Raw genomic sequence first — 25,664 nt, 5'->3', positions numbered from 1 at the left:
ATAGGGCTATAAACGAACCAAGCGTTCGTGAACAAGTTTGGTGTTCGGCTTGGTAAGAGTTTATTTATGTTCATTCAATATACATAAGATTAATTAAACAAACAAGTTTGAACAACTCATTAAGCTAAATAAACAAGTTTGAACACATATGTGTTCAGATCGTTAACGTTCGTGAACATTGTTCACGAACCATATTCATTAATAAAACTATTTTCAATATACTAAATAAATAATAAAATAAAATAAAATAAATAAATTTAAATTATCAAACTCAATAACCAATTAAATAACTAAACGTTTCGAACAATCAAGCAACCTTTAATTGAGAGTTTGATAACATCTAAATGAACCAAGCTTGAACCAAGCTCTAACTACGCTCAAGCCAAGTTTGAATTGATAGCTTGATAATATCTAGATGAACCAAGCTCAAGCCAAGCTTCTCAAACAAGCTAAAACTCATAAAAAAATAAACCAAGCCAAGCTTGAACACTCATTTCAAAAGTTTAGTTTATTTTAAGCTCAGCTCGACTTGGTTACCTTATCAAACAAGCTTGAATATCCTAAACCTCGACTCGACTTGTTTACAACCCTAAATATACATATATATTTTGTAAATATTTATTTTATTTATTTTTTATTCTTATATGCTATTTTCAAAATTAAGTCATTTTGAAAATAACAATCTTCTAGTAGTTGCAAATTGGGTATATATAATCAATAAAAGATATTATTTGCCGGATTTAAAGCGATAAGTTTCATGATACTTTTAGGAGTCAATTCAAAATAATATCAATATGGATTATTTTTTTTTATCAATTATTAATACATAATTTAAACTGGTCATCGTGTAAGGGCGTACGCCACTCGGTCTCCTATAGTCTATCATATTACTTGCCATGGGTTGTAATTATCAGACCCACTATTTTGATTTTAACGAACAAATATTTTGCGCCTTCTTAATATCATCTAAAACTTTATTATTATTTAAAAAAAGCCTTTAAGAATTTTTTTTATCATTACAATATTTTTTCTATTGATAAATCTATAATTGAGAAAGTTAAGTATATCACTATATCTTAAACAAAAGGCATTTTAATATGTATTTTTATCTTAACAAAGGCATTTTAATAATAAAGTTTTTTAATAGCAAATAATGTGAAATGCGAAGCTTCGCATTAATTTGATTTAGCAAATAGAACCTTCCCGAAAAAAAACCCGTGTGACTGCGCCACATCGTTTTCCCATTCCTCTTCGGCGTTCGTTCCTTCCTTCCGTTGCCCTTTTCTATAATTTCCCAACCTTTGGCAACGGGATAGACTCCTTGGCTGCACCGGTCAAACCCACAACCGCCCGCCGGTGCCGCCTGCGTCGTCGACTTCCTCGCACTCGCCAAATTATAGATCTCCAATTCGTCGTCGTCGAGGACATCATGTCGATGTCGGACTCCGACTCCTCCTCCTCCCACTTCGGAGATCACAAGACCTTCCGCCAGATCGGAAGAGACCGTAACCTCTTCACCCATTTCTCCTTTGTTTTTACGCGTGCCCATGACATCTTTTTATTTTTTGGCGATTAAGGACGAATATCTTTTCTTTGTTTGCTCGTCACATGTGGTTTCTCCTTGATTTCAAACTTTTAGTTTGTGGAACCATTAGTTAATAGTAGAGAAGGTTAAATTAAGTGGCGAAAGGGGCAGCATCATGCATGCTAGCTCACAAGATTTGGCAAAATGATCGGGAACTGACTGCCAATGGAAGTTAAAACTGTTTCCATTTCTGGCAAAGAGTAATTGATGCTAAGGAGGATGAGAGCGTCTTTAGTTTCTATCTTGGGTTTAAAAGGAGAAACAAATCCCCTGATATTTCGTTTCTTGAGTGCCTTGTAACTGTCAAGTATGTCTATGGACGAAAGTTTCTTAAATAAGTCACGATGAGTCCTGGAAACCTAGATTTAGTCCATGATACTTTTGACAGGACAAATACAAACTGGAGCTCCAATGTAGTAATGCCATTTTTTTGTTCAATTGTTTTTCCACTAGTTCTCTCTAAAACCATATTCTTCCCTGCCTGCTTGCTTTCTAGAATTGCATAGTAAGTTTGCCCGACTCACTCTCTACCTCTATCCATTTTTTTTAATGTTTTACATGTTATATCAACATAATTTGTTTGTCTCTAGACATTGTCTATAGATTTATAATAACGGTATGTCTTGTTACATTGTTATGGAGACTTTTTTTTTTTGTTGTTTAGGAGAAAAATGATTGGCAGCCTGTTTCATAATTATAACATCTTGCTCAACCAAATTTTGCTTCTCTTTATAACTTATTAGTCTGTATGTGCTAGCCATTTCTTTTTGCTTAGTCTATTCTATCCCCTCCAAGATGAAGAGTTAACCTCAGGCATTTTTGAGTCTGTAAAAGCAAAAAAGGAAAAGGAAAAAATGAGGGAGAGGTGAAATTTTGGGCAATTTAGAGGCTAATGTAGAGATGTGGAAAAGGGGTGGTAATCATATAACTAGAAGTGATGATTCATTTACACTACATGGTGGAGAGTTTGTCTTACAGGAGCAATATTCATTCACATACAATGCGACACACTAATTCACATTTACATGAGGATATTGTCGACTTATACAACTAATGAGCCAATCAATATCATGTCTTTCATCTTAAGTTGTGTTTTCATTAAGAGCTTTCATTTGACAATGCTACCTTTTTTTTCTAAAGATAACATGTTTGTTCATCTAATCTTCTTATTTGTTAAATCGTCATACACCATAGCTTTCATGGTGTATAAACATAAAAATATCTTCTGTTCATATTGTTTAAAGTTCACTAGATGAGATAAAAATATGGAAAAGAGGCAGAAGTATGGTTATTATTTTGATACCTTTTATAGAACATGGCAGATTCTTTTCATTTTTTTTGTCTTTTTCTATTTCATGGGCGAATGGAACTTCCACTTAATTTGTTTATTTTCATTTCACAATGCAATGTTTGTTATAAATTTTATGTTACCAAAACACATTTACTATGTTTTCCTTTTCTTACTATTTTTTCCCATGAAACTAATTCTTGATTTCATATTTTTTACCGAAAACAAGAGATTATTTTTGAACTTCTTTTTATCATGTGAATGGATTCCACATGATTTGTTTATTTTCATTTGTAGATGTGGTATTTTGATATAAATTATATATGGCCAAAATTCATATTTCATATGTTTGCCCTTGCTTGTCATTGTTCTTTTTCCTGATTCTAATAGGGTTATTATATGAGATGTTGCGGTCGACCAAAGTGAAGGATTCAAAGTCAAAATGGAAGGTATCTGTATTTGTTACAGTAAAATTGAATAATGAATACCTCTGTGCATTGGTTTAAGATATATGAAATTATGAATGTGAGATTATTATTTGTTCGTTTATTGCTTGTGATCTTCCAAGTCATGTGCCATGATTTTGTATTCAACTTGAACATGTGAGCTCATTACTTCTTACTTCTCCATGTGTTGTCAAGTACTAGGTTATTGGTATTGTTAGTTATATTCACTTTTATCACTTCTACTAGTCTTCTTCAATTACAATTTCAAAAAGATAAGGCTAGTTCTTGTCTTCTTCCAGTATCATGTTTTGTTCCAGTAGATGTCAGAACTTTTACTCAGTCTCTGGGCAAACTTAGTCTCTCTCCCTCTATTAGTTCCTTATGTCAAGAGTGAATACTGAAATCCTAATCAATTTGTGTCATTCTGCAACCTCTCCCAAGGTGTCATCCTCACAGACTTTGCAAACCTCAAAATCTTGTGTTATTTTTTATTTAAGAGAAAGTTGAGGAAGAAGATTACAAGTCCTCGAATACCATCACCAACTTTAGGTTTTGAAAAATATCCAGTTTCCCCCACCTCCACCAACATGAACTCCAATTAGATTCAAGCATGATACACTTTTTGATTTATTGGAAGAAATCAACTATTTTTTGCTGATCCATGAAACGACCCTCAGAAAGTTTTTACCCTTTTGGAAGATTTTAGCAAGTGTATTGATATCCGAAAAATATAAGCAAGAGACAAGATCATTCTCTTGTGACCTCAATTTATTGCTTCGATGTGGAGAATCTGATTTGTATCTAAGTTATTTTCTCACATAAAATTCATAGCATACTTTCCTTAAGATATAGAGATCCGTTTAATACCAAATTAGATATTTATGATGAAGTGAACTTCCATATAAAATTTAATCTTATTGATACGTTGCATATCATAAGTCAGAGAATTTCATCAAGTTAAACTTCCAAGTATGCTGATCTGTGTCTAGGTTTATTTCTCACAGAAGATGCATATCATACTTCCTTTGTCTTTGCCCAGCACGACCCCATGGAATTTTCCCACCGGCCACTAGGTAAATCGGGAAGCACTCGCAGCGGGCGGCCAAGAAGCCCATCATTCTTTGGTTATGCGTCCCATTTGGAGGAAAAATTTCTGCAAATTCGCTATAGCTAGAGATCGAATTGCGGGCGCCTGAGTGACAACCTGCATGCCCTGTTGCTGCACCATAGCCCTGGGGGCACAAAATTGAGTAGGAAAGAATGTAGAAGAGGAAGAGGAAGAGGGAGAAGCCACAATGAAAAATCAAAGAGGAAAGCAAGTAGGAGTAGGGTGAGGCAGTCCATCACTGAGCTGCCTCATCAATATTCATATCATAGCTCGCGGTCACAAGTTGTGTATCTGCGCTTTGCAGTCATTGAAATCCCTTGCTCATGGTCATGGCTTGTGAAACTGTGATGCTCACAGCTTGTAGAATCAAGGAAGACAACTTGTGACTTGAAGTGGCTTAGAAAATTAAACAGAACTTGTGATCACTAATATTATGTACCTGAAAGTGTTTTGCATGCCCATGATAAGTTTGCCATTCTGATTGGCATGGAATGCAATTTAAAACCCTGCAATACACAATTTTTCTTGAAGCTTAGAGAGCTACTCCATATGCACCTCAATTGATCACCGTGGTCATTTTGGATTTCCATATTAATAATCTTTCGACCTTGATTTATAGCTACAGAGAAGTATTCTATGACCTAGTCAATTTAGATTAAAAGATAATTTTTTTGATCAGACTATTATTTCCAGTTAAGTATTCTTCAACTACTAGAAAATATATAGGATGCTTTACCAGCTGAAATATTTTCTCATTACTATATGCTACTTGTTGTTCTAGGGGGAAAACCAAATTTTTTTATGTTTTTTTATTTTTTATGTTTAGGATAATTGTTTGTTCTTCATTTGTTTCTTCTCTGGTGATTCATTAGATATTATATACTATCTCTTGTTTTAACGATTACTAAAACCATAGACATGTCACTTGAATTAGACTAGACTCTGCGTTAGCAGGAGTGTTGTCATGACACATTTTCAATGATTGTATTCAGTTTAGTCATTATATCTTGTTTTTACAAAAAAGTCACCTTATATAATTGCAATTGGTTTTTATTGGAAGTATCGTATAGGGAGTCTGTCCATCATGGACCAAGGCATTAGGAATGGATTTATTTTTTAGGGAATAATCCAAGTAACGAGACTTATATGCCAAGTTTATTGAAATGGATTAAGTTCATAAGAGTTGGGAAAGATTTTAATCTCTATAGGTGTATTGTTTTTACAGCAATGTGCAAACAAGTTTAGTTCAAATAATTCCCTCTCATTTATCCTAGTTTAAGAAGATTGTTGTTTTTTTTTCTTTTTCAAAATGAACACCCGATTCCTTTATCAGCCTCAATGAATGCTAGTTATCCTCCATGTAGTATCTGACCACCACTGACAATACTGGTCATATCTTCATTTACAATATTAATTATGTTGAGTGTTCTTCCTTGCATTAGCAATTATGGTCTTACATGATCTGTTGTTAGTCGCTTGAGATATTTGGCAAAATATTAACATAAGAGTTATTGGAACCTGGTGTGTTTCCTGCTGTTGACCAAATCATTATCAGGTTCCATATCTACCAGTTTTGCTTTTTTGGTATTTGTTTAAATTTTTTTCACTGACCCTACACTGTTCATATAATGTCTTTAGAGAGCTAAAGGCTATGCTTTACTTTGTTTCACCTTGCATTTTATTTAAGTACTCCTATACACTTATATTTGATTTTTAGTACATTGGTTGTAGGTACTCATCATGGATAAAATTACTGTTAAAGTAATGTCATATTCTTGCAAGATGGCAGATATTACTGAAGAAGGGGTTTCATGTAATTTCTGAATCTTGCTCTTGCTTCTTTTCTTTTGTTTTGAATAAATATGTTCATGATACTTTTCATATGATGTTTCTTGTTGTCATTGATTTATCTTATCATCATTGATTTATTGGACTTTACTTTTTGTTAGTGCCTCTTGTTTTGACTATTATCTTATTGTTTATATAAATTATGATGCTAAATTTTGGAGACATTATTTTTGTAGAATCACCTGCATCAAGAATAGGTGATCAACTAGTTAAGACCAAATTAAAGACATTACTCTTCTCCCACAAGAATGATTGCAAGACGAGTGATTGCAAGGCAACAATAATTCTATAAAGAACTCTCACATCCACTCCCCATTGAGCTAACATGGCTGAGAATAAACTTTGGTTATTCACACTCCATCTATCTGTATAAATATCATTGGCATGAATTCATATAATTTATCCAGCTAACATTCGATCACAAGAATTAAGGTTGAGATCCTACCCTCAATCACAATTCTTGCTCTGGAGTTGAACCTGCTGAAAGTCGCTGGCTGTTGTTGTTGACTCAATTAAATCTTCGTTCACTCATTGTCTCTTAGCTACACATTTCAAGATCTGATTTAACAACAAATCAACTGACAATATATGTTAATTATATCGAATGAGAACTAGCTCAGAGTTGTCACCTTCCTTTGGTTGTTGGCATCTAATCTGAGCCTTAGCAAATTCAATTAAATCAAATAAAAGTTTAGATTCTATTTAAACTCAATTAAAATCTACCATAATTAGATTTTAGTTCATGACATTAACATGAATCGATAACTATCAATATCAAATAAAAATGCATATATTATCATTCAATGAAATGTAAGTTGTACTAAATAAATGTATAAATATTTTCAAAGACATCAGCACCAGTGTGTTAGATAATTGAAGTCAATAGTTTGTGAGTATATGCTAAGTATTAAATTCATAACAATTCAAATTATTTTCATGATCTCGAATAACCTAAATTTTCAAATAAACTGTAAAATGATTGAATTGAAACATCAAAGCACCTTATACTCTAATTGTAAGCATTGCCTTATTTTGTTTGCTTTCATATTATTGTTTGCTAATTTTAGTCAATTGTAAAATTTTCCAATTAGATCTTTACCAAATTACAGTGTGATACAAGTAGTTTCAAAAACAACTTTTGATGTTAATCTACCTAACTGTAAACTATGTTTGATGCGGATGGTACTTTTTGATACTAAAGCAAAGTCTAACAATTTCTTCTCATCTTGGAAACCATGAGTAAAATGCTCATGACGATTAATTACCTGTTTCTTCCTGCACCTTAGCTGTTGATTTTAACTTCTTTTTACCAATGATATTTGTCTCCATTTTGATGAACTTCTATTGTATCAGTTTATGACACATTACTTTTCCTCCAGTGGTTGAAGATCTAGACAAACGGCGACAACCATTACCCTCAATGGATGCTATATACTTTATGCAGCCAACAAGAGAGAAGTAATGTATTTTTTGTATCTAGTCTCTTTGTCTGTCATGCACAAAAGTTTCAAGGCATATTTTTTATGACATTATTTTTTTACAAGTTTTTACATAATTTTCAAGGCATATTTTAGTTATATCAAGTTCACTTTCTGATATTCTCCTTAAGCAATAATTAGCCTGAGACTTTTATTTGTTGTCTGTACTACAAATTAGATGTCTATGAAGAATGCACAACTAAAAGCATTTCAAATTTTCAATCGGATAGTTACATTTCATGCTAATATATGATCTGTTCAGTCAAACAGATGAAATTAAAGATAAAAAGTAAGGATCTTAAATTCAAAACTACAGACTTGATGGACTTCCTCAGATTGACGATCTATGTTCTTTAGTAAAAATGTGTACTTCAGAAGCAGAATGTTGAGTTAGCAGTCACATCAGATATTTACAAAAGGATATGAATATCAGTTGTTTTAATAATAAATTTTACAATCTGCAGTTCTGCATCTTGTTTGTCTGTACTTGCTGATCTGTTGAATAGATAACCTACTCTTGCATGTTTGTTTTGAGTGGGTCCCTTCGGGACGGTCTAGTGGCTAGTGCATGAGGGAGCACAGATCTCCTGGACCACTTTTTTGTGGTCCAGGGGATGTGCCACTCGTATTTGCGGTCGGATTGGATCGCGATCCCTTCCTGGGTTCACCGTCCCCATCAGGTTATAGTTTTTGTTCGGAGCGAGCGGCCGGAGGCCGTCCGGAGGACACCCTCGCTTGGCGCCCAGTAACTTGGTCACTTATCCACCACCGGAGGCCTCCGGGCGACCTCCGGCCGCCCACTCCAAACAAAAACTATAACCTGGTGGGGACGATGAACCCAAGAAGGGATCGTAACAATTTGCGGTCGGATCGCGGTCACGATCCGGCCACAAATACGAGTGGCACATCCCCTGGACCACAAAAAGTGGTCCAGGAGATCTTGCCTCGTGCATGAGGTGCTGCCACCATGAGGCCTGGGGTTCGAATTTCGGCATAGCCGAAGTAAATGCCTCCCTCATGCGTCAGTCACTATTCCAAAGGTTAGTAGCCACCTGTGATTTATCTCCTCTGTGTTGGCCCTGGGATGGGTTGGCGGGGGTTGGCGGGGGCGCTGGGGGCGAGCATAGTCGCCTCTTGCCACCATGTTTGTTTTGAGTGGGATTGAATGCATATTTTTGAAAAAAGAAAGACAAAAAGGTGGCATATTTGTGTTTTCATGTTTCAGTGACTAACCTTCTTTGCTGTCAAGCTTGCAATGTGCTGCATTGTCAACACCCTCCTCTAAGATCCTTGCCTTAACAGTCCCCCTCCAATGTGGTTCTTTCACGACAGCTACAGAGTCGAATGAAATGCTACTTGTTTCCTTTTTAGGGTGGTTGAAATAAAGAGGAGTTTCTAGATTCTTTTTTGTGGTCTTTATGTGCCCCTTAGGGCAAAAGAAAATTTTCATAAAGTTGTAGTACGATCTAGCATACTTGTTGGATCTGACTATTGAGTTGTTATAGCACATCAAAAAAATTAATGCAACAGAGATGAGAGTGTTTAGATGACGTGTAGGCTACTAGAAATAATAAAATAATAATACACTTTTTTTCCAACAGAAATTGGGTATATTGAGATAACATAGCATGTTCAGAGTGACCAATCATTTTAGAGTAAGAAGAGTTGGATCAATTGGAATGGAAAATACAAGGGGTGAAGAAAGACCAAGTAGAATTTAGTTAATGTAATGGAAATAAGTTAATTGATTTGGATATTAATAGTAATATAGATTTGCATACAGCTTAATAGAGGGATACAGTCTATAAAGTTGATAGTCAATTGCTGGCTTGGTGACGACTGATGACAATGATGATAGCATATAGCGATAGGGGATGGTTGAAGTTTTAAGTGAATCGAGATAAAACTTACGAACAAAACAAAAGTTTAGGGCTATAACATCTTTATCCAGATTTAAGCTAGCTAAATGATTGTGAAAATGAGGCTTGATGATGACGACGATAGCATCTGTTATAGGGAGAGTATTCAAAGTTTGAGTGAAACAAGATAAACTTATGAACAAACAAAAATTTTAGATGTGAGGTGGCCTTACCTAGGTTTACGCCAGTCGAATAATTGATGAAAGGAGCAGCTAGACAACCACTGGGTCCAAAATATTTCCATTTGTATCTCCAGCAGTTAATAGGCTGGTGAGGAAAGCTTGCTATATCAAGTAAGATGATCGATGTAAGTGGGAAACTCCTAAACTTATGGCTATGTTTGGTGAGGGGTAATCAACCTTGATTACATTACAAGATTGATTACTTTGTTTGGTACAATTTTAAAACTGCAATGTAATGTAATCTGAATTACAAAAGGTAATAAAAAGGTAATAAAGTTTTGTAATCTGAATTACAAGGCCAATAACATGTAATCCAATTACATTCCAAGTCCAATTACATTACAAGCTTGATTACATTACCTCTAACCAAACATAGTCTATATTTTTTTTGCCTATAGTGTGTACATGAGATTTAAAGGGTCACAGAAGTTGGACATCGTGCTGGCTATGCTACCTTTGTGATATTGGCAATAGGTCACAGAATAATTTGGTATTTTGCCACTTCTGTTCCTGTTCATTCTATCTGATAATGGACTATAGATCATTCAAATTTGCTACTTCATAAATGTCAAATATTCATTCTTTTGTCTAGGATCTGTCAAACTCTCATTGGTGCAATTTCAAAATGTGAACTTTCCAGGTTATGAGTTTCAAGAAGCGAGATGCATATGCTTGAGATGACTTAGATTATGACATGTTTATTTATAATAACCTTTTGATGCTTCTAACACTTACATGCATCTGTGCAGTGTGGTTAGGTTCCTGGCAGATATGTCAGGAAGGTCCCCATTGTATAAAAAGTACGTAGGTATCCTCTCATTCGAGCCAATTCAAACTTTTTATGATACTGATATGGGGTTTATGCATTTCTAGGGCATTTGTTTTCTTTAGTTCACCTGTGAATAAAGATCTAGTGGCACTAATCAAGAGGGACTCAAGTGTCTTACCTCGTATAGGCGCATTAAGTGAGGTCAAGAATTATTACTGTTCTAAATTTTTTAAGCTGTTGGAGATCATCTTCTAAAACGATCTGTTTCATTTTACTGATTCTGATGGATATTTGCAGACGAATTTGGAATACTTTGCCATTGATAGTCAGGTATTTCTTTTGTCCTCAGGTTCCCTGCATTCTGTTTTTTTCTTGTTGCTTCAAATTGCTGATGACTATGATTATCCAGATCCTATACTTCCTGGTTAGTCAATTGTTTTAGGATGCACACACCTAATTGCCATGTATTGTGACATGTGGTATTCAGGGTTTTGTAACTGATCATGAGAGGGCTTTGGAGGAATTATTTGGGGAAAATGCAGAAGGCTCTCACAAGTACAATGCTTGTTTGAATACAATGGCTATTCGCATTTCTACTGTACTTGCTTCTTTGAGGGTATGTTGGTAGGATGAGACAATTTAGTGTTTTCCATTGCGAAATGTTACTTGCCTTTGAATTTCTTGCTGGTTTACAAAAGTGGTTTCATTTTGATTGATATTTGTTGTGATGCAATATGAACCTAGAGTCCTGAATCATTGAAAAGTAAAAAAAATGCTTTACACGGTATTGAATTTTTACTGATTGATGATCAAGATCTAATTTCTGAAAAAATTTGTTGGATTGATCTGTTACAAAATAGATATGTGTTCAAGGCACTTGCATTTTGTGATATGTAGTAGATTTTCAGCATGCAGGAATTTAAACTAAACATGGCCCATGGTTATCTCATAATATTTAGAAGTAAATGGTGAATAATCAATTACAGAAAGAAGATTAGCTAATAAATTACCTTGTACAGAAATAAACAGCTAAATAGTTAACAATAGAGGAAGATATAACTCCAGTGGTTTTGTGATTTGTATCCTTTTAGTTTGCTGTCAGATGTACAAATACAAATCCAAGAGTTGTCAGAATTTTTGTGGTTTGCTCAATATCCTACCCATCTCAGGTTCTTGCCAATAAGGATGGTTCTTTATAATCAAGAATTTCAACACTGCTAATTGGTATGAGATGGATGCCAGTTCTGGTGGTTTCATTTGTCCACTAGTATATCATGTTCAAGCCAAACTAATAAAAAAGATAAATAAATAATAAATAAGTGGTACGCTAGTTGTGAGTTTTATGATTATTAATCTTGGTTTCTTATTGAGATCCATCCATGCTCAAAAGGTAACATACAATGCATATAATTTAATTGACCGCTAACCTCTTATTCAAAATCATGGCACCTATAAAAATAATGACCAATACAGTCTCAGTGTTGGAGTATTTTGGAGCAATCCCATCCATTTGTATCCCACCGATATGTTCATCCAAAAAGCAAACAGTGCATAACAATCGAGCTAACACACAAATTATCTTATTATTAGGTTCATACAACTACTAACTCACCAAAAGTTCCACTAATAAATACCTTATGAATGTTCTGCACTGTCAGATGGTCCCTGCTATAAGTGATAGTTGAAGCCAATTTTAGATTATGAAGGCTAACAAATCCTTTGCTCTAGAAGGATATGACCTTTTTGTTGTATAATAAGTTAATGGATTAGAGGACAAATGTTTTTGATATTGTGTGACAAAATTGCAACATATTTTGTTCCGGTCACTGATGACTAGGTATGTCAGCACAGATAAATGCCAATGTGCCTCCCAATTTGACATAAGTTCATTGGTGCCAACTAATACAAGCTTATCTCGGCTTGTTTTAGATGGTTTTGGATGGAGCTGGTTGAGAAAAGAAAATTGTCTTTCATGATTTATCCTTAGCTTTTGTTTGCTTATCAATGGGCTAGATGAAACACTATAAAAATGTGTGGTGAAGGGAACGGGGGAAGCGTCAATTGTGGCATCAGCAGTAGCAAAAGAGGAGAGGTGATGCCAAAGTTGAGAAACTGATATATAGCCGTATCTTATACCTGTGTTAGTTCCAATTCTAGTTGTGCCAATCTAAATTCAACTCCTAATGGTTAATCAAGATAAGTTTATGAATTGTTAATTCGTGGAGAAATTAATTGTACTACTAGATGCTATGGGAGCATTAATCATTTGAAAATTGTGGGGCTACATACTAGGATACTACATGAACCAATATTCTCATGCAATGCATCCATCTGATGAAGAGTACTAATTTTAGTATTAGTTGTTGAGATGTATGGCAAATTTTTTAACTTGTTGCTCCTAACTTTATGTTCAATTGATGTAATTAGTTGTTATAGCTTATATTTGGAGGGAAACAAGTTAGGTGAAAGTAGATCATAGAGCATCACATAAGTGTGCCAAAGTGTGCAAGTGTTGGCATTTATGGTACTGAAACTGTATTGTTATAACGCAGACCAAAACTTAGGCGTGGAACACTATTTTAAATCTTGATTAACAGTTGGCACTTTTAGAGCAATAGGAAAATAAAATTGTAGAATTCAAATGAAAAAGAGGAGAGTTGTGAAGTTTGTAGAGTCATGATTGAAGATGTTGGAACAAGGGCGAGGGAGGTTTTTATAAGTTCAAACAATTTTAACAACCAAGAAAACTAAAATAGCAATTGGATCTAGGGCTGAAGGGCCGGTGGATGACTTTCTTGACCACTTTCCGCTTAACTTTATGTATCTATCTGGGTTAAAAAAAATCACAGTAAGAATTCACATTAGAATGTGAACTGGAGACATTACTATGTGAGTGGATCTAAGTTTTTGTCTCAGTACATTAATTAATTAGCATCGTACTTGAATTCACTGGATAGAGAAAAATAGAAGGCATTATTGCTCATTAGCTTGACCCATAAATAGGAGGGCTTTGTAATGTAATTGAGCATGTAATTAGGGACCTTTCTACGATCCATACTAGTTATGAAGGTTTGTACAACTTTTCGTCACAACTTTTTTGTTTTTTGATCAATTCTGAGTAATGTGGTCTAGAAAATAAAATACAACAGAAGCTAGAATTGTTAGGACACAGAACCAATAAGATAAATTGTCCTGAAAGGATTCTAATTTAAACTAGTATTGTGGGCGTTGTTTCCTTTGAACTTATTTGTTTCCATAAGATTATCTATTTATTCATATTAAGCAAGACAACTTTTCAAATTCTTTAATGTCCTTAACTGTTGTCATTTATATTAAAAAACTGCATTATGATCTTGTGTTGGAGATTGGTGTTAGATGGGATTTGAACTTTTTAAAGCGTTGTCATGTGACATATATATGCGAGTACATACACATTTCATTGAGTACATGCATTTTCTAGGAATTTCCTTATCTGCGATATCGCGCTGCTAAGTCATGTTCAGATGTTTCCACATTGACAACACTTCGTGATCTAGTCCCAACTAAGCTTGCTGCTTTAATATGGAACTGTATTGCTAAGTACAAAAGTACAATTCCTGATTTTCCCCAAAAGGAGACATGTGAGTTTCTTATTGTTGATCGCTCAATTGATCAGGTACATTTCTTTTTGTTTTTTTTGCAATTTGACATGCCTAGTTGTTTCTTAAATAGTAGACTTGATATATGCGACAATCTTATTGTTGAATTGCCAGATTGCCCCTATTATACATGAATGGACTTATGATGCAATGTGTCATGATTTACTGAACATGGAGGGTAATAAATATACACATCAGGTTAGTACATGGATGTGTATTTTTGCAGATTTAGTGTCTCTTCTTCATGGTATGTGATTTTGATATATACTTTTCATGTGAAGGTTCCCAGCAAAATGGGATCAACAACTGAAAAGAAAGAGGTTCTTTTGGAAGATCATGATCCAATTTGGCTTGAACTTCGGGATTCACACATAGCAGATGTCAGTTTTGATAACTTAGATTGGTGATTATTGTTTCATCATGATGGAAGATGCATTTACTACTAAATTTGTCATTTGGCAGGCCAGTGAGAGATTGCATGAGAAGATGACAAACTTTATATCAAAGAACAAAGCTGCTCAAATCCATAGTTCAAGGTAACTCCTTTGGTAGATATTGTTTCATGTTCTGCACTGTACATTTTTGTCTTGGGTGCATGCCATCTAATATCAACTGATCTAGCCTTAGCAATAGACAGTGTTCTAGGCGGCCCTAGGCACTAGGCAGCCGCCAACCACACTGAAACGGTGATAGGCGGTTAGCCTAGGCAGCCCAGCCACCCATATAAATTTAAAGCCCTAATTAAACCCTCTTTAAATTTTTGTCTGCCTCTCATCTCATCGCCGCGAATTCTGCTTCTTTGACCGCCTTTTCCTCTTCGATCATTCGAGGTAATCTATGTTAATTTCTTTCAATTAATTTCTTCGTTTCTTCTTCAATCATTCAAGGCGTCCCGGGACGCCTCCAACGACACCGGAGGCGTCCCACAACGCCTCTGGTGCTACTGGAAGCTTCATGTGACGCCTTCGGTGTCGTTGGAAGTATTGCGGGATGCCTCCGACGCATCGAGGTCACAAGGCAGGCCGTTGGTAGCGGTACCGAGCGTTTCCTTGTAAGTTCAACTTAGATATAATTTTAATTAATTCAATCAACTCCTAACTTAAATGGGGTATTTCGAACAGGCTTTCAGAAAGCCTAATTAAATTATCCCAATAAAATATATAAAAATATATATTTAAAATAACTTTTATTAATTCATGAAAAAGATTTACATATATAAAAAATAAATTTTAAATAAATTTTTTTGATAAATCTTATTAAGTCATATAAATAAAATTTAAATATATAAAATATATTTTAAATAAAAAAATCAGATAAATTTTATTAATTTAGATAAATCAGATTTAAATATATAAAAAATATATTTAAAATTAAAAAAATTCTAATAAATTTTATTTATTTATATAAATCAGTAAATCAGATTTAAATATATAAAAATATATTTTTTATTTCTCAGACTTGTTATATAATTATATCTTCATTATTTTATATATAATTTTTTTTTCTGGACTTATTTGGCAAATGGTTATGAAGCAAGTGGAGCAAATGAAAATCTACAATCCGAAGAAGCTCTAGAGTGAGAGAACTTCACAAGGATGACTTTGCATCCGAAGAAAAAGAGGAGGATCACAATGATGATATTGAGTTTCTATCCGATGGAGAACAAGTTGTTGAAAATTATGGAGAACAAGTAGAACAAATATGTGATATTTTATTAGTTGTGTAATTTTGAACTCATTTTAAATTTAATGTATTGTGTTGGAGTTATAATATGTGATTTATTATGTTATTTATGTTGCTACTGAGGAATCCGCCTAACGGTGCCTAGTCCACGCTTAGGCGGCCTAGGCGCCAAACGCCTGACTAGCGCCCAACTAATGCCTAGCGAATTTTAGAACCTTGGCAATAGACCAGAAGCTTATTGTTGGTCCCTTTGGAGGCCGGCAAGAGGGGAGGGGTGAATTGCCCTGAAAAAATAAATCTAACGTTTCTCGGATTTTCAACTAAATAACAAACACTTGTAAAAAAAAAACAGAGACTAATTAAAAGAAAACAGACACAGGGGATTTACTTGGTTTGCAATCAGAAGATTGCTAATCCAAGACGAATACGGTGCACTATCTGATGATCTCGTTCGGGCGGAGTTGCCTCTTTACAACTTTGACAGCACAGACAGAAAAGTAAAGCGTAGAGAAACTGATTACAAGTGAAGTGAATAAACTGTGCAAATCAGTGCTATATTTATAGCACTGTTCGAGGCGCCCCGAAGGGTTCCGGACGCCCTGGGGGAATAAAACTTTATCCCTCAACGTTCAGATCGAGTCAAACCTCGATCTGGTCAAAATCCACTTCCGGGTGCTTGGAATGGTTCCGGGCGCCCGGAACACTTAAGTCAACCTAGTTGACTTTTTGTGGTCTGGTTCCACTGCTCCGGTTCAGCTTGTCTCGGTCCGGGTCTTCTGTTCCTGCTCCGCTAGCTTGGGTGATCTCGACCATCTGGAATAGGGCTCACCCGAACCCAAGTTCCGACCTTCTCCTCGAGCAACCTTCCTTCCCGGTTTCTTGTCCCTCAAACGTCGCGTACGTTCTTCTCGTCCACCGGTGTACTCTTCCGCGGTCACCTCGTCCCTCGGACGCACCGAGCCCGTCGGTTCTCTCCCCGTGCCGTCCTTCTCGTTAGCCGCGTCTTCCGCTCGACTTCCTGTGTTCCTAAGCTCCTGCACACTTAGACACAAGGGTTAGATAAAACATGACCTAACTTGTTTGATCATATCAAAACTCTTTGGGGTTCCAACAATCTCCCTCTTTTTGATGTGAGCAACCCAAGTTAAGCTAGGGTAAACATATGCAATTAAAACAATTAATTTGCAAATAAGTCCAAAAGAATTTTCAATTTAAAGAATGTATACCTCCTCCTAGACTTAACATTCTTCTCCCCCTTTGATCACATAAAAATAGGGTTCTTTTTAACAAGTTTAAGGTAAATTCTAACTTAAAGAAACTATAAGTGTTAAAAAAATTTCATAAGAGAGAAAAAAAAAAAATTAAGGCAAATTGCAACAAAATTTTTTTTTCTAACTTAGAAGAAATTTCGAAGTGTTTGACAAACATAATTTTTAAGTTTCAAATTAAGTTTCAACCATAATTCAGAATTTAGAAGAAATTTTCATAAGTAAAAAATATTTTTGAATATGTTTTCTAGAACAATTAAATAACTCTTTTAAAGCATTAAGTGATTTAAATTAATATTTTTTCAGTCAGTCAATTAAACTTTTCATTTCGATACTTGGCTTCCAGGCAGTGGCGAGGCACTAGACCTTCTTGGTTATTGGAGCAACAACCACTTTCTACACAAAGCCGCATAAAGAAATTACATGTTTAATTCTTTTGCTGAAAATGCTAAATCTAATTTTGATTTTTAAATTAAGCAAGTTTTTGGAACCCAATAGAGGTTCCTTCCTACAGGGTTAATCAAGTATTTTCTAGGTACATAGGCTTTTGCTATTTTTCTGATTTGACTTTGGTAAAACCTATAGTACCAGTTTAGTCCTCTATAATTTTTAAAACCAGAAATATTTGAACAGGTAGAGTTTTTCAATCTTTCTATTTCTTCTTTTAATTTTTCATTTTCAAGTTTAATCTTATCAAAATCCTCTAATAAACATGATTTTGCTAAAGTTCTTTTTATTTCTAAGTTTTCATTTTTTAATTCAGTTTTTTTATCTTTTAATTTGTACATAGACTTAGCCATAGCCTTAATACCGAAATAAAGCTGATCAGGAGGTAAGAGATATACCTCACTTACCATATCAGACTTGAAGCCTGACTCCCCCCCTGCTTCGCTGTATTCATCTGACGTCCCTCCCCCTTCATCGATGCTGGGTTCTGATGTACTTTGCCCTTCATAACTTGCCATCAGTGCTATCCCAGCATATTCTTGAATCTCGGACTCAGATGATGAACTATCGTCCCAAGCTGCTTTTAGATTCTTGTGCTTCTTGGGTATCTTGACTTTGTCCTTCTTTAGTTCTGGGCAGTCTTCTTTTAAGTGTCCTTTTTGACACTGGTAGCAACGCATCCTTCTTCTATTTCTTGGATTCTTTTTATTCTTCATTTCTTTAAATTTATTAGATCTAAATTTTTTTTTAAAATTTCTTACCATATATGCTTCCTGATCCTCTTCTGCATCTGACTCGGGTTCATCCTTCTTGGTTGCATTTAGTGCGATCATCTGGCTTGATTCCTTTGTTGTCCCTGCACACCTGGTTTCATGTAATTCAAGAGTAGAGAACAATTCTTCTAAAGTATTTACCTCCAGGTCTTTTGAAATATAGTAGGCGTCGACGATTGATGTCTATTCTGGAGTTCTAGGAAACTCATTGAGTGCGTAGCGTATGATGTCCCGGTTTGTTACCGTTTCACCGAGGTTCTCGAGACTAGTAATTAATTCCTTTACCTTCGCGTGTAGATCGGCTACCTTCTCACCTTTTTCCAGACGGATGTTCGTTAGTCTGTTCCGGAGGATGTCTCTTCTTGCTAGCTTGGCTTCGGATGTTCCTTCGTGGAGCTCCAGGAACTTCTCCCAGAGATCTTTGGCCGACGAGTAGCTTCCGATGCGGTTTCTCGTCCCTCGAACGTCGCGTACGTTCTTCTCATTCACCGGTGTACTCTTCCGCGGTTACCTCGTCCCTCGGACGCACCGAGCCCGTCGGCTCTCTCCCCGTGCCGTCCTTCTCGTTAGCCGCTTCTTCCGCTCGACTTCCTGTGTTCCTAAGCTCCTGCACACTTAGACATAAGGGTTAGACAAAATAGGACCTAACTTAATTTGTTTGATCACATCAAAACTCTTTGGGGTTCCAACACTTATGTTGTACTATGCCTAATTGTCAATGTTACAGTCTGGTTAGCAATATAACTAGTTGTTCAAATGTATATAGGCTTTTTAGAAACTAGAAATTATCTTCCTTTCTAAAAGTTCAAATTGACTTTTGTTGATTAAGTTTCTTTAGGTAAAAATCACAGGCCATTCTAATTTAGATTGTCAATTAGTTTTGGTGACTTTTTATTTTATCTGATAATTTGGTCAATTTAATTATCATAATGGTGAATTTGACACTGTTTTGCTCTTATTATTAGAGATGGTGGTGAACTGTCTACTAGAGATTTGCAAAAGATGGTGCAAGCTTTACCACAGTACAGTGAGCAAATTGACAAACTTTCTCTCCACGTAGAGGTTAGTCTTTTTCCTATGATTTCTGATTGCAATTGACTGGTGTATATATACATACATATATTTGTGGTCATTTTTTGGGTCATATTTGTTCCTAACATAAAGGTGATAGAATCATGGGTATCATGATTCACTTATTTGTCCACTTATCCTAGGATTTTTTACTTATCTTTGTCCCTGGTATTTTTATCTACATGTTATGCAGACTTGTAAACGAGTATGTGGCTGTGGATATAAGTGTCCAACAACGTTGTTTCTATAAATTTTTACATTTGTAGTGATGTCTGTGTCCTCTTGAGTGTCTTATGTTAACCATTCTTCTGGACATTGATGTTTAACTAAACATTGAAGGTCCATCTCTTGCACGGATTATTTGATTTGCTTAGTTAACTAAACTAGCTACTAGAGATCCCAGTGTGAACCCATGCCACTTGATATGGTCCATTTTTATCGTTTTTGACATGGGACCGACACCGAAATCCATCAGCACACTTTGCCAGGCATACTGCATGAGATTCCCGTGGTCAGTCATGGACTCATGGGTTTTCTCGCGTGCTTGTGCCAACACAGAACAAAATAGAAGGAATCATTTGAAACATTTCAAATAGTTTGAAACTTCTTTCCTCTTCGATTCTTCAGCTTCCTGATCGGTAGCAAGGTTATTTGTGAGCTAGGTTTTCCCTCATTTCTTCTTTCCTCTAGATTCTTCTGCTTCCTGATTGGTACCAACCAACACCGCCTCAACATGCAATCAATGCCACTGATATCTCATTCACTTTCCCGAGCTATAGAGATTGATGTGAAGATGCTCCTAATATTTTCATATTTTGGCATCTTAATGGTTCATTAGGGTATCATGAGGCTTTTCTTAGTTCATTGTTTACAATGAGGATTTATATCCCATAGATACTAGAAAATGTCTATTTGAAGTTAGTGGCTTTCAGCTCAGTTGTCCATGTCTATTTTTTTTTTCTCATCTAATCATATTAAAACCAGACTGAGGATTGACTCTGGTAACTGGTTGATTAGACTTAATGAAAATATATTAATTTGATATGCAATAACTATTGAAATTTTTTAATGTAGAAATCTAAAGAAAATCTAAAGAACCATGGAAGGTGATAGTATGTTGCTATCTGAGATTGTTGCTTGAGCCTGGAAAAAATTTAAGAGGTAGAATTTCAAGATTTTAGAGAAAGTGGAAGAGAAGAATGGATTTTTTTTTCTGTCATCCTTTATAAATGAAAGTCTAAAATATTGGACCAGTCAATTGTATGATAATAAGAGAATGATGACATTTTGAAATTGTTGTATAAAAATTAATGTTTTTGCAGATTGCAGGGAAAATTAATAAAATAATTAGAGAACAAGGGCTTCGAGAAATTGGACAACTGGAGCAAGATCTTGTCTTTGGAGATGCTGGAACTAAAGAACTAATACAATTTTTGAGGACAAAGCAGGTTTAGGATATTATCTATTAACAGTAAGATTTGTGTCAGGTATCTTATGATAGTTAAGCACCTTTCTTCTGCAGGATGCTAGTCGTGAAAGCAAATTACGTTTAATGATGATATATGCATCAATCAATCCTGAGAAATTTGAAGGTGATAGAGCCTCAAAGTTAATGCAAGTAAGTGACCACATGCACATTATATAGCTTATTAATGAATCACTTCAAGAAAATAATAATTTTAGGCATTTTATGTGTTGATATTCTTATTTTAATATTCATATATTGGAAAAGTATATATGTTGATGCAACAAGAAGAAGATGTGAGTCCCAATTATTTAGGGGCACCTACATACTGATGAATTTATGAAATTCAAAGTTACTTCTAATTACTGTCTTTGATTACCTCGTAGATGGTCTTCTGCTTGTGTGTGTGTGTGTGTAACGTGCAAAAGTCTTCCATGGTCTAATTTGATTCTTTTCTAGCTTGCCCAGTTGTCATCTGATGACATGATTGCTGTAAACAACATGCGCTATTTGGGAACATCTGATAATAAGAAAGCATCTGGAAGTACTTTCTCTCTCAAGTTTGATATGAGTAAGGTAAACTTTGCTGATTGTATTAAGAAATGTGAATTAAAATGCCTCTGGTGATTTCAGTTTTGTTACAAACTTCTATTTCCTATGGCGTTTCAGAAGAAACATGGAATACGGAAAGAAAGGAAATCAGAGGAGGAAACTTGGCAACTTTCACGTTTTTATCCTTTGATAGAGGTTTATGCTTATTACCTTGAAATCTGTTAACTTCAGTTATATGGCTATCAGTTGATAAGAACGGGAACTACTTTGAATCTTTTCCATTAGTTGATATTTTATTTTCCTTTCTGTTAGCTTCTTTAAGAAAAAATTGCAACTGACATTCTACCCATTCATGTGATTGTTTACCTAAAGATTTCATTAATTCTTTTACAATTGTAGCATTGGGATTATTGATTGTTGAGTAAAATGTGCTGTATCCATAAAATATCAGCTACCTAATTTGAACTAGATTTCTACTGATATAATGACATGAAAATTTATAGGTGAAGTTTAGGTGGCTGTAAAATTGTATTTAAAGTAACTGAGATGACAATTTAAATAGATAATCATACATGATAAATCAGTCACTTTCATGAACAGAGCTTCTCAAATATAAGAGTCATTGTCTGAAATCTATCAATAGGTATTGAGATACTCAGTTGCAAATTATAACATCCAAAGTATGCTCAAAGATGAACTAATACTGCTGGTTATATTGTCAAGTGGGAATGGAAGTTGAAATTATGTATTCCATACAATTTGGAGTTAAGCTATGTATACTATCTATGCATTCATTCAAATTTTGATTTTACTGTTTAATGGTTTATCTTCATGGGGGTTCTAACCATTTTTTCCTATTAGCAATTGTTTGCATTATGTGAATTACAGCTAGAAAATTGAAAAGTCAGATGTAATTGTCATAGGCGGGCTCATATGTTTCTGAATTGGGTCCCTGTGTATTATATTGATTATAAGCATTTTAGGAACATATCCTGGTTTATCCATTTCAACATCGCACATTCTAATAAGATGATATTCTTGCATTTCTTTTCCCCTGCGTTCCAATATATTTTTCTTCTTTTTTCATAGTTGATGAATTCAGAATCCTAAAATTTAATATTCATGATGTAAGGATAGTGTAATGTTGATGAAGATAGTGTTTATTGATATTCTACCAAAAGTTTAATGCTTTATATATATCTGCACAATTTACATTTGTAATTTGAAATGTTTTCAGCACATTGAATTTTTAGATAACTGTTAATTGTTTATGTTGTCTTTTGATTTTCATTTTAAGTTATGAATATTAATGCAGTAAATAAATTCATTTTACATACTTCCCATCCCATCTATTGTCTCTTGTCTCATTGTTTTTCTCCTATATTATTTCCATTTAGGAGTTGATTGAGAAACTTAGTAAGGGGGAGTTATCGAAGGATGATTATCCCTGTTTGAATGATCCTTGTGCAACAGTGGATGGAACCTCACGTGTATCTGTCAGGACAACCCACTCTATGCCTGCACCAGCTCAGTCTGTGAGATCTAGGCCTACTCCTACATGGGCTAGACCTCGTAGCTCGGATGACGGCTATTCAAGGTAAGTATTCTAGATAGTCTTGGTATTGCTACTATTTTAAGTTTTCATGTGTGTGAATAACTGGTGAAAGTTATGTTAATTATACAGGAACATAAAGGTATAGAAGGTAGTGTTAAAGCTGTTACGAAATATATTCCTGTTTAAGTTAGTCCATCTGTTAGGATTGTCGTTTGTGAATGATTAATCTAGATGTTTTTTTTTTTTGCTGCAAGTCTATGCTTTTTAACTGAATGATGGTGTTCCTTGTAGTGATTCTGTATTGAGGCATGCCTCGAGTGATTTCAAAAGGATGGGCCAGCGAATGTTTATCTTCATCATTGGTGGGGCCACACGGTCTGAGGTACCACATTTTGCATATATTATTTTGCACTTTGTTAGATATGTCTTAATTAATCCTTTTTATTGCAACGCCAGCTTCGTGTAGTTCACAAGCTTACTTCCAAGCTGAAGAGGGAAATCATACTTGGCTCTTCCAGTCTTGACGATCCTCCCCAGTTTATCACGGTGAGTAAAAAGTCTTCCAAAATCCATATTCTGCAGTCTACGAAGGTAGTTTCATCAGGAAGTTGCTATTCTGATACTTTTCATACTTAGAATCATACATTTTGCAGTTTGTGGTTCACTAAACATATGCAAAATGATATGATATCATAGAAGTTATGGGCCATCTCCTGGATGCTTATGAATTGACTGTATTCAGATTTATTCTACCATGTAAATTGTGATTGCAGAAACTGAAGCTCATGTCAGCTCAAGAAATTTCTTTGGACGAACTTCAGATATGAATTGTGCATTTTTGTCCTGCTGATCACAGCCTTCTTTGAGGTCGTCTTGGATGTAATCAAATGTAACATTTTAGATTTCAATTTGTCTAGAAGTATTATTTCAATCTCCGCAGGCTCAGTGATCAATGTCCTCTATTTTGGTTGAAGGTTTCTATTTGTGTTTAAGGTGAAGCAGATTGACTTTCCTACAAGCTCCACGACATAAAACTAGCAGTCCAGTTCATATTACAAACTGTATCATTGGCATACAAACTACATCAAAATGTAACATCAGAGTGGATTAGTCTGATTGAGCTACCTTCCGTGACAATAGAGTTTGACGATTGTTATAAATGGCTGTTTGCTGACTCAAAAGTCGAATGCAAAGTATCATTGTGCTTCTCCACTGTTATTAGATATTTGAGCCATTTTATGCTGTGAGCGGGTTATTGATATATCTCTATGATTTTTCTTGCATGCAAATTGGTCACGTACTCATTAAGTAATGTGCATGCCAAATGCTGCTGCAATGCAACTCATAATTTAGTCAGCCAACTGATTTTGTTTGATTAAATTTAAGACCAGTGCCAGGTTTTCATCGGTTGATCTCGAAAATATAGAAAAACTGGTTGCCTTGGATATATATACTAAAATCAAACAAAAAGAATATTACGAATGAATAAATCACAAAGGTTTTAGATTTATGTGTTAAATGTCGTCAAAGCCCTTGACGAACATGCCAGACTCACTGTACATTTTTACCTGAGGATAAAAGAAGATCAATTTTATTTTACCTTCAGCTTTTCTTATTCCGACATTACTGTTGTCTTAATGACATACAGAATTACCTTTATTTTTTTAATGAAAAGTTAACTCTGGAAATTTCAAAGATACCCTTCGAGCTTAGCAAAGCGTATCCTCGCATAAAACAATTTCCTTTACCATGAGTTAGACTTGCACAGTTAGGACAGCAAACGAGTCGAGCCAAGTGAGTTTTGGAATATTTAAACTTGAATTGAGTCAAGCTGAGCTTAATAAATCAAATTTTTAAAATGATTGTTTAAGCTTGATTTACTTTATTTTTTATGAGCTTGACTTGTTTAGATGTTATCGAGCTCTCAATTCAAACTTGGCTTGAGCTTGGTTCAAGCTTGATTTGTTTAGATGTTATCGAGCTCTCAATTCAAACTTATTTGATTGTTTGAAAATTTTAATTATTTGTTTGGTTATTGAGTTTGATAATTTAAACTTATTTATTTTTATTTTATTATTTATTTAGTGATCCTGTCCGAACTGTGAGCTGATGAAAGCTGGGGATGTAGCGCTCTCTGCTGGCTTCGTGTAGACGTCGGGATGAGGTGGACCTCCGACGAACCTGCAACAAAGTCGGGCCGGGAAGGGGTTCCCGGCGACGACCCTCCGACTCTCAAGTCAGGTGAGAAGAAAACTGGAGTAAGATAATAAGAACTGTAGCTACAATGTGGATGATTTCATATCTCCGTCGAAGTCTGAGGGTCCTTATATAGACCCCCGAGGAGGCACATGCACACTCCTCGACGCATGAGCGCTTCCCCAAACATACCTTCAAATGAATGTGTCAGAAAAGCACGCCCGATGCCATACCGCAATTGTCCGAGCATATCTCTGACATGACAGTGGAAACTTCCACCGTACGATCTTCTGTCTGGTCCAGCCGCCGACCATGCTATCTGTTGGCGACACCTATCTCGAAAAGGACATCTCTGGCCGTCTACTTTGTACTCTTCTACACCTTCTGTCTTTT

At 35.2% G+C, this 25,664-nt stretch overlaps 1 protein-coding gene across 3 annotated transcripts; it reads left to right on the top strand.

The window, feature by feature from the left end:
- Positions 1–1,187: 1,187 nt before the first annotated feature.
- Positions 1,188–24,317, top strand: LOC121996906 (SNARE-interacting protein KEULE-like). Of its 3 annotated transcripts, XR_006116190.1 has the most exons (22): positions 1,188–1,505; positions 3,264–3,322; positions 6,159–6,240; positions 7,655–7,733; positions 10,604–10,654; positions 10,728–10,824; positions 10,921–10,953; positions 11,111–11,239; positions 14,084–14,278; positions 14,376–14,459; positions 14,543–14,641; positions 14,724–14,797; positions 19,398–19,494; positions 20,826–20,951; positions 21,026–21,121; positions 21,428–21,544; positions 21,638–21,715; positions 22,918–23,117; positions 23,367–23,457; positions 23,532–23,621; positions 23,849–23,964; positions 24,050–24,317. XR_006116190.1 is itself a non-coding variant. In XM_042551060.1 (21 exons), the coding sequence occupies exons 1-21, from the start codon at positions 1,430–1,432 to the stop codon at positions 23,900–23,902; spliced, it is 2,007 nt and encodes a 668-aa protein (XP_042406994.1). In that variant the 5' UTR covers positions 1,189–1,429; the 3' UTR covers positions 23,903–24,317. The 3 variants fall into 3 exon arrangements, 1 of the variants encoding a protein (XP_042406994.1); XM_042551060.1 differs by having other exon boundaries at positions 1,189–1,505; positions 23,849–24,317; XR_006116191.1 differs by lacking the exon at positions 1,188–1,505 and having other exon boundaries at positions 6,145–6,240.
- The last annotated feature ends 1,347 nt before the right edge of the window (positions 24,318–25,664 follow it).

This window comes from Zingiber officinale, chromosome 6A (assembly GCF_018446385.1).
Source record: "Zingiber officinale cultivar Zhangliang chromosome 6A, Zo_v1.1, whole genome shotgun sequence".
In the NCBI taxonomy this organism is placed as follows: domain Eukaryota; kingdom Viridiplantae; phylum Streptophyta; class Magnoliopsida; order Zingiberales; family Zingiberaceae; genus Zingiber; species Zingiber officinale.
The sequence above is the reverse complement of the archived record's forward strand: the minus strand, read 5'-3'. Positions and strand labels throughout refer to the sequence as shown.